The following is a 10,150-nucleotide window of genomic DNA, read 5'->3' on the forward strand; positions in this document are numbered from 1 at the left end:
CCAGCTTAGGATTATTTTTATTTTTAATTTGTGTATATGCATATGTCTGTGTGTGGGTATGTGCATATGAGTGTAGGTGCCCATGGAAACTATAGATGCTGAAGTTACAGGTCACTGTGGGCCATCTGTCATGGTTGCTGGGAATTGAGCTTAGGTCCCTTGCAAGAGCAGTATGTGCACTTAACTACTGAGACAACTCTCCAGCCCTAACTTTGTAATTTTTTAAAAGTATTTTTACTTTATTATTATTGGGATTAGGGCATACAAGTACTATAGACTGAATGTGGAGGACAGAGAACAACTCTAGAGTTAGGGTTGTTTTGGGGGGCGGTTTGCCCTATTTTTTTGAGACAGGGTCTCACAGTGTAGCCCTGGCTGGCTTGGATCTCACTATGTAGACCAGGCTAGCCTTGAACTTAGAGACCCCCCTCCCCAATCTGCCTTTGCCTCCTGAATGCTAGGATTAAAGGTGTGTGCCACCACAACTGGCCCTCAAATTTCTTTTTAAAGGACACCAAGTACATATTATAAAACAAAATCAAAACATCCTAGGCAGGGGAGATGACTTACAGTAAAGTGTTTGCTATGTAAGCATGAGGATTTTAGTTTGGGTTCCCAGCATCCATATAAAAGCTGGATGCTGTGGCCTCCACATGCTTGTGAAAACACACGAACAAACAGACACGCATAAAAACAAAAAAATTCCCCTAATGTCTCTGGCTGCAACATGGTCGGGACTCTTCCTCCACTGTCTTCAGCTGAGGCTCACTGTTCACACTGGGCTGTACCTGTTCTCTGGAGACCTCAGGTCATGATGTGAGGCTGGAGCTGGGGCTGCCAGGGTCCCTGGACTTCACCTGACCAGTGGCCTCTTCTCCCTCAGAAAGTGAGAGCTGGCGGGAGCAGCTGGCCCTGATTGCAGGCACAGCAGTCGTGGGTGTGGTGCTGGTCCTTGTGGTGGTTGTCATCGCTGTCCTCTGCCTCCGGTAAGGGCTCTGGCTTCCTAGAAGCATCTAGAAACCCTCTGTCGCTACCTGTCTACACACTCGGGGGGAAGCCTTCCTGTTTCCCCAACCCCCCCCCGCCACCCCATGGGCCAGTTCTCATTTGAAATCTTCCCCAGCTCCCATGCCTTCCTTCCCTCTGTTATTCTGAAGGGACAGAGTGGCATGACTCGGTTTAACTTTTGCTTCTCTTCCTGTTGGCTACAGGAAGCAGAGCAATGGGAGGGAAGCAGAATACTCAGATAAACATGGGCAGTATCTCATCGGGCACGGTAGGTGGGTTTATCCTAAAGGAAATAGGGGGCTGGGGACAAAAGCTGTGGGCTAAGAGGACATTTGATCTAGAGGAATTTACTTCTTGGTTAATGAGATCCCACGTGACTTCTTAGGTACTAAGGTCTACATTGACCCCTTCACTTACGAGGACCCTAACGAGGCAGTGAGGGAATTTGCCAAAGAGATTGACGTCTCCTATGTCAAGATTGAAGAGGTAATTGGAGCAGGTAAGAAGAAAAGTCTGACTGACTGTGGTGACGCACACCTTTAATCCCAGCAGATTAAAGGGGACAGAATCAGGTGGATCTCTATGAGTTTGAGGCCAGCCTGGTCTACATAGTGAGTTCCAGGGTAATCAGAGCTACATAGTAAGACCATATCAAAGAAGAGGAGGAAAAGGAAATGTGGAGTCCAGGCAGATGGCTTAGTCTATATAGCTCCTGCCACATAAGCATGAGCATAAGCATGAGTTTGATCCCCAGAATTCATGTAAAAAGTTGGGCATGGCAGCACACAGCTGTAAACTCCAGCACTGAAGACAGGGTGTGTGGACACAGGTGGATTATCAGAAATCATTGGCCAGCCAGCCTAATCAAATCAATAAGCTCTAGGTTCAGTGGCAGATCCTCTCTCAAGACATAGGTAGAGAGGGCCTGGAAGATGGCTCAGTGGATAAAAGTGCCTGTGGCCAAGCCTGATGACCTGCTTTATCCCTGGAAGGCACATGGTAGGAAAAGAAAACCAATTCCTTCAAGTTCTGACCTCCACACACTTACCCCACCCCCACCGCAGCCCAAAATTTTAAAAAATACATATAACTTGAAAAATATTAAAAAGAGAGAGAAACAAGGTTGAGAGTGGTGGAGAGAAAACACTAGACTTTGTCCTCTGGCCTCCACATTCACATGCATTATCTGGGTAATGGGAACAAAACATATGAGTCAGGGACTGGAGAGACGGCTTTGTAGTTAAGAGTAGACGGCCTGGGTTCTGTTCCCAACACTCATATGGTAGCTAACAACAATTTAAAAACCCCAGTTCCAGGGGATTCAGTGCCCTCTTCTGGTCTCCACGGGCATTGCATACATGGATGCACTTAGATACAAGTAGGCAAAATGCTCATACACATAAAATAAAATAAAAAAAAAGACTCCAGAAACAAATGGATCAGGATGGGAAGAAAACTAACCCTACATGTTCTTATTGAAGGTGAGTTTGGTGAGGTATGCCGGGGACGACTAAAGGCACCAGGAAAGAAGGAGAGCTGTGTAGCCATCAAGACCCTAAAGGGTGGCTACACAGAGCGGCAGCGGCGTGAGTTCCTGAGTGAAGCATCCATCATGGGTCAGTTCGAGCACCCCAACATCATCCGCCTTGAGGGTGTTGTCACCAACAGTGTACCTGTCATGATTCTCACTGAATTTATGGAGAATGGAGCCCTGGACTCCTTCCTACGGGTGAGCCACCCTACCCATGTGCACAACCATTGAGTCCTCCGAGGGAGTCAAGAGGCAGGGAATAGCTGGGCTCAGCATAGGGACAGGACTGGAGCGATAGCTCAGGGATTGAGAGCACTAGCTGATTTTGCAGAGGACCCAGGTTCAGTTCCCAGCACCCACATGGTGGCTCACAACCATCTGTAACTCCAGTTCCAGGGGATCTGACCACCCCTTCTGACCTCCACAGCCAAAGCACAACACAGATGCACTTACATGCATACAGGCAATACACTCATACACATAAAAAAAATAAATAAATAAAGATTTTAAAAAAGAACATAGGGGCAAAGCAGGGTGGCTCATGCCTGTAATTCCAGCACTGGGTAAGCTGAGGCAGGAGGATTTGCATTTGAGGCCAGCCTGGGGATACAAAGGCAGTTCAAGGCCAACTGGTACTTAGAGTACACCAAGACCCTGCCTCAGAAGAGAAAAAAAATAAATGGTTTCAGACATGAAAAAAAGTCAAAAGATTATGAAACTGGTTGAATTCTTTATTTTTGTACATTGTTGAGGATTGGAAGCCAGTCTCACATGTGCTATAAGCTGTTTTTGCTGACTCACCACCCCAGCCCCTCACTGGGGGATTCTAGGCAGGTGCTCTTCCCTGGGTCACACCCTAGCTCCTCACTGAGGGATTCTATACAAGCAGTCTGCCATTAAGCTATATTCTATCCCTTTTTGTTTCATTTTTTTTGTTTTGTTTTGCTTTGTTTTGTTTTGGGACAGGCTCTCTTTAAGTTACCTCAGCCAGCTTTGAACTTAAGATCTTCTTGCCTCATTCTCACAAATAGCTGGGGTAGCAGGCCTGCACCAACAGGTCTTATCCTAGTTATTTCTGTGTATCTCTATAAAATTCTAGAGTTTCTACTTTAGGTATGCCTGTGTGTGTATGTGTGTGTGTGTGTATGGTCATGTGTATGCAGGTGCCTGCCAAGGCCAGAAGAGGGCATTGGATCCCTTGGAGCTCAAGTTATAGGCAGTCATGAACTGCCCCCATGTGGGTGCTGGGAACTGAATTTAGGTCCTCTGCAAGAGTAGCAAGTGCTCTTAACCACTAAACCTCCTCTCCAACCTAGAGAATTCTTGGCATAGAATCCCCCCCATGAGGGACTGGAGGTGTGACTCTGGCAGAATTCTCTAGTGAGATGGGGTTATGGCTTAGTGGTAGAACACCTGCCTAGAATCCCCCAGTGAGGGGCTAGGGTCATGGCTCAGTGGTAGAGCACTTGTGTAGCATGTATAAGGCCTTAAGTTCAATCTCCTGTACTGATAAAACAAACAGAAAAACCCAAAACAAATTCAGCTTTGGGATGTAGCATCCTTAACCTTCCCTGCAAAGGGTGCCCTGTATCCAAGTCATACCCAGAGATGGGATCAAATTACTCTGTGTTCCTGGTTGGTTTAACTGTGAGTGCAAACTGGAAAAAATCAAGATTAGGCATTAGACTGTGGCTTTGGCATCATGTTCCTCAGTTTCTCATTGTTTACTTGCAATTCACACATAGCTGGTCTGAATGGTCTGAATGAGATTGTGGTTGTATGACAAAGACATTTCTTCCTGTAGACAGGCAGCTCAATCCATGCTTATAACTGGCCCAACTCTGTCACATCTCAAGTGGGTGCCAGCTTTGAAATGTTAGTTGAAGCCAGGAGTGGTGGTTCCAGCCTGTCATCCCAGAAATTGGGTGGCCAAGGCTGAGGCAGTGTTGCCACACAGTCAGGGTTACACAGTTAGACCTTGTCTCAAAGGAAACAGAACAAAAAGTAAAAGCACTGATTGGAAACCAAGCATGGTGGTACATGCTAGTAATCTTGGTAAGCTGAGGCAGGAGTATGGCCAGTTCCAGGGCAACCAGGACTGCATAGTAAGTTATGGTTACCAGGTTATCCAGTCTGAGGTATATAGGATGATCCTGTCTCAAAAAGAAAGCAGGTTGGGGTTAGGGTGGGATTTTAAATCATCTCTCTCTCTGTCTTTTTTGAGACAGGGTCTCCCTGTAGCCCTAGCTGGCCTGGAATTTACTATGTAGACCAGGCTGGTCTCAAACTCACAGAGATCTGCCTCTGCCTTCCAAGTGCTGGGACTAAAGGTTCCTCAGTTTCTCATTGTTTACTTGCAATTCACACATAGCTGGTCTGAATGGTCTGAATGAGATTGTGGTTGTATGACAAAGACATTTCTTCCTGTAGACAGGCAGCTCAATCCATGCTTATAACTGGCCCAACTCTGTCACATCTCAAGTGGGTGCCAGCTTTGAAATGTTAGTTGAAGCCAGGAGTGGTGGTTCCAGCCTGTCATCCCAGAAATTGGGTGGCCAAGGCTGAGGCAGTGTTGCCACACAGTCAGGGTTACACAGTTAGACCTTGTCTCAAAGGAAACAGAACAAAAAGTAAAAGCACTGATTGGAAACCAAGCATGGTGGTACATGCTAGTAATCTTGGTAAGCTGAGGCAGGAGTATGGCCAGTTCCAGGGCAACCAGGACTGCATAGTAAGTTATGGTTACCAGGTTATCCAGTCTGAGGTATATAGGATGATCCTGGTCTCAAAAAGAAAGCAGGTTGGGGTTAGGGTGGGATTTTAAATCATCTCTCTCTCTGTCTTTTTTGAGACAGGGTCTCCCTGTAGCCCTAGCTGGCCTGGAATTTACTATGTAGACCAGGCTGGCCTTGAACTCATGGAGATCCGACTGCCTCTGCCTCCCAAGTGCTGGGACTAAACTTGTGTGCCACCATGCCTGGCCTTAAATCATCTATTTAGGGGGGCTGGAGAGATAGCTCAGTGGTTAAGAGCACTGGCTGCTCTTACAGAGGACCCGTGTTTTGTTCCCAGCACCCACCCACATGGCAGCTAACCACCATCCATAATGCCAGTTCCATGACATCTGACACCCTTTTCTGATTTCTGTGGACATTGCATGACACCAATGCACTTACATACATGCAGGCTATACACTCAAACACACAAAATATAAATATTTTAAAAATCATCTTTTTATAATCTAATAGTGACTAGATTAGATGTACATCTTTGAAATAGAGTGAAGCCAGGTGTGGTGGTGCATGCCTCTAACCCCCGCACTTAAGAAGTTGATGCAGGATTGCCTCAAGTCCTAGTCGATCCAGATCTATTAAAGCAAGACCTTGTCTCAAAAAGCAAACACATACACACTGAGGTATGGTGAGGAGCCCTTTGTTAGGATGCTATAGTGAAAGCTGGCAAAACTCACAGGAAGACTAAGGAGGGGTGCCCTGCCAGAAACTGGGCTGCCTACAGGTAAGATGAGAGATGGATGTGCAAGGGACAGATCCAGTGAAGGAAGAGGGGGAAACAATGTGTGAGCTCTCCTAACTAAGCCTTTCTTCCTTGTCCCCTCTCCAGCTGAACGATGGGCAGTTCACAGTCATCCAGCTGGTGGGCATGTTGCGGGGCATCGCCTCAGGCATGCGGTACCTGGCTGAGATGAGCTATGTCCACCGAGACCTGGCTGCCCGTAACATCCTGGTCAACAGCAACCTAGTCTGCAAGGTCTCTGACTTTGGCCTCTCCCGATTCCTGGAGGAGAACTCTTCTGATCCTACTTACACAAGCTCCCTGGTGAGGCTGGGGTGAGGGACATGAGCTAAGTTCTCAGGCCCATGTGTGGATGGTGGGTTTTAAAGGTGGGAAGCTGAGGGACTGGCAGCTCTAGGCCAAGGAGAGGACACATGTTGAGGGGCACCAACTTCTAGTGTTTAGGGAAAGAACAGCTGGGGAGTTGGTTAGGACCAGAAAGAAAAGTGACCAGCTGGGTGTAGTGACACATACCTGTTATTCCAACATTTAGAAGGCCAAGTGTGGTTGTGTGCACCTAAAATCCCAGCACTTGGGAGGTGGAGGCAGGAGGATTAGGAATTCATGTTCATCTTTGGCTACATAGGGAGTTGAAGGCCAGCTTGGACTATGTGAGACTTTCTCCAAAAAACCCAGGAAGACAAAAATTAGAGAGGAGCGGAGTTGGGGAGAGGGGAAGAGAATGAACCCACAGGTAGGGAAAAGCAGAGTCGGTGGGGCTGTGTTTTAGTTGCTTTTCTTGTCACTATGATAAAATACTCTGACAAAAGCAACTTCAGGGAGAAGGGTTTATTTTAACTCACAGTTAATGGTACATCACTGCAGCAGGAGCGTAAAGCAGCTGGTCACATGGCATCCACAGTCAGGAAGCAGAGAGAGATGAATGGATACATGTGCTCAGCTCGCTTTCTCCTTTTTATTCAGTCCAGGACCCCAAGCCCAGGGATTGGTGCTGTGCATTTTTAGGCTGGGTTTTCCCACCTCACTTAACCCAGTTAAGATAATCCCCCACAGGCATGACCAGAGGCTTGTCTTCCAAGGTTCTTGATTCTGTTGAAATGACAACCAACACTATTCATTATGGGCAGTGTTCCTGGGTCCCAGGGGTCCCTGGGTTCACCTTTTCTTTCTCCTTCCACAGGGAGGAAAGATTCCCATCCGGTGGACAGCCCCTGAGGCCATTGCCTTCCGGAAGTTCACATCTGCCAGTGACGCTTGGAGCTATGGGATCGTCATGTGGGAGGTCATGTCATTTGGGGAAAGGCCATATTGGGACATGAGCAACCAGGATGTAAGTGTTCTGTAATCATACCAAGATTTCCTGAATAGTCTTTATGATCTGGGATACCTAGTGGGAGATGAGGTTCCCAGACTCCTCCCTGCCCTATGCTAGGGACAGTGGGGTAGCAGAAAGATGAGGTGATGTTTGCATCAATAAGTTGGATGCAGGGACTGGGGAGGTGGCTCAACAAGTGAAGTATCTGCTATGCAGGCATGAGGCCCTGAGTTTGGATCCCAGTACCATGTAAAAACTAGGCACTATGGTGCTTGTCTGTAACTCCAGTGCTGGGGGTATGGTGACAGGCAGATAGATCTCTGGAACTTACTGGCCAGCCAGCCCAGCCAAATCACAGAGTTCCAGGTTTAGCAAGAGACCCTGCTCAAGAAATAAGGTGGAAAGGCTGGGGAGATAGATGGCTTAGCAGGTAGAGTACTTGTAGCACAGAATGAACACTGGATTTCAGATCCCCAGCATCCATGTAAATGCCAAGTGGATGTGGCAGTTTGTCTGTAATCCTAACACTTGAGTGGTAGAAACAGGAGATCCTGGATCAATCTAAACTAGGGAAATTGGCAAGCTCTGGGTTCAAGGGAGAGATCCTGCCTCAGTATATACATTGGAGAGCAGTTGAAGATACCTGACATTAACCTCTGGCTCCTAGGTGCACACTCATGGCACGTGGCACTTGCACACATTCATAACACACACACACACACACACACACATATGCACACACACACAAGAAAAGTGGAGAGCTGGCAAGATGGCTCAGTGGGCAAAGGCACCTGCTGCCAAGCCTAATGACTTGAGTTAGAACCCTGGGACCCACATGGTAGGTCAACTCCCACAAGTTGTCCTCTGTCCTCCACACATGTGCTATCACACGCATGCCCCCTGTCTACACACACACACACACACCAGAAAAAATAAATACAATTTAAAAATAAGGAGGAGAGTGATAAAGGAAGACAGCCCATGTTGACTCCTGGCCTCACACACATTTGTGCACACACAAATACACACACAGATGGATGTAGCATTGCTGGATTAAGGATGGAGGGTAGGGTTGGGAGGTTACACTCCAAACCATAGCCCAAGGCTACTGCAATGTCTAGCCATAGCTAACCTCTACCCAGCCAGGACTCCTGAGCCATGATTCTAGATGGCTGTGGCTCCCATTCCAGCATCATCGGGATCCTTCAGCATGTGGTTCTCTGGCCAGCCTCACCCAGTCCTTTCCACCACTGTAGGTGATCAACGCCATTGAACAGGACTACCGGCTGCCCCCACCCCCAGACTGCCCAACCTCCCTTCATCAGCTCATGCTGGACTGTTGGCAGAAGGACCGGAATGCCCGGCCTCGCTTTCCCCAGGTGGTCAGTGCCCTTGACAAGATGATCCGGAATCCTGCTAGCCTCAAGATTGTAGCCAGGGAGAATGGCGGGTGAGAACCCCAGAAAACCCCTCCATCCCTGGCTCTGCCATCACCCAAGGGCCCCTCTAAGTGTCTGGGAGGTCCCATCCCTTTGGTCTTTCCTAAGTCCCCTGATACAGCAGTTGTCAGACTTAGCCTTCCTTTCTATCCTTACCGTCCCACCCCCTAGGGCCTCGCATCCACTCTTGGACCAGCGGCAGCCTCACTACTCTGCTTTTGGCTCTGTGGGAGAGTGGCTCCGAGCCATCAAGATGGGAAGATACGAGGAAAGTTTTGCAGCGGCTGGGTTTGGCTCCTTTGAGGTGGTCAGCCAGATTTCTGCAGAGTAAGTGAAGGGCATCACACTGAGAACAAAGCACCCAAAGGTGACTGAGAACAGCAGGTAGAGAAGGCTGAGTCTGACCCTTGGGTTCAGCAGGGGCCTCTGGGCTCAACCTCAAGGGCTAATTGATATCTTGGTGATGCAGTGCTAAGGAACTTGCTCAGTGCCATGCCCAGAGCTGTCCGTAGAACAGAAATATTAGCTGAGGCTGAGACCCAGAGATTGTTCCAGAATAGCAGAACCCTGCTACTGCTAGTGTTCTGTAGGCGTCTCAACCCTAGGTCATCTCCTTTCCCACTCCAGTCTGTATCTATCTTTGTGCTTCTATCTACATTCCAAACCAGCTCTCACATTAGTGTGTCAACTCCGTCTCTCTTTTCCCACCCATAAAAGGAGAAGACGGGGACTGAGTTTTGGAGATCCCTTCCCAGCAATGGTGTTAAATCATTTTATGATTCTACTAACTCCCAAATAACTGTTCTCCTGGGTTGGCCTCACTTGGAACTCCTTTCTGCCTTTCCCATTTCTCTCCCAAAGCCTCTGCTTACCCCAGGTTTGAATGTAGGAGGGAAAAGGAGAGGGAGAGAGGGAGAGACAGAGAGACAGAGGAATAGAATAGAATAGAATAGAATACAATGGAATGGAATAGAATAGAATAGAAATGAAAATTATGTAGGCAGGAGGCAGGCAACCGTGGTACATCACTGTAATCCTAGCCCTTGGGAGGCTGAGGCAGGAGGATTTCACATTCAAAGCCAGCACGGGCTACATAGTGAAACTCTTGTGGCAAAGAACCAAAATAATAGTAAATAAAACATTTTTTAAAATTAAAAATCTGGGGCTGGAGAGATGGCTCAGCGGTTAAGAGCACTGACTGCTCTTGCAGAGGACCCGGGTTTGATTCCCAGCACCCACATGGCGGCTACAAACAGTCCTTAACTCCAGTTCTCGGGGAATCTGAAGCCCTCTTCTGACCTCCATGGCATTGCATGACACGGG

At 47.9% G+C, this 10,150-nt stretch overlaps 1 protein-coding gene across 1 annotated transcript in view; it reads left to right on the forward strand.

The window, feature by feature from the left end:
* The window catches only part of Ephb4 (EPH receptor B4), a 28,587-nt gene that overhangs the window by 16,639 nt on the left and 1,798 nt on the right, over positions 1–10,150 (forward strand). The window contains exons 9-16 of the mRNA XM_008832334.3: positions 884–986; positions 1,212–1,276; positions 1,394–1,507; positions 2,490–2,737; positions 6,161–6,376; positions 7,254–7,403; positions 8,645–8,838; positions 8,999–9,154. Of these exons, the coding sequence (XP_008830556.1) occupies positions 884–986; positions 1,212–1,276; positions 1,394–1,507; positions 2,490–2,737; positions 6,161–6,376; positions 7,254–7,403; positions 8,645–8,838; positions 8,999–9,154 (1,246 nt within the window). The remainder of the gene's footprint in view (positions 1–883; positions 987–1,211; positions 1,277–1,393; positions 1,508–2,489; positions 2,738–6,160; positions 6,377–7,253; positions 7,404–8,644; positions 8,839–8,998; positions 9,155–10,150) is intronic.

Source organism: Nannospalax galili, unplaced genomic scaffold (genome assembly GCF_000622305.1).
Source record: "Nannospalax galili isolate Female #2095 unplaced genomic scaffold, S.galili_v1.0 scaffold675, whole genome shotgun sequence".
Lineage (NCBI taxonomy): Eukaryota > Metazoa > Chordata > Mammalia > Rodentia > Spalacidae > Nannospalax > Nannospalax galili.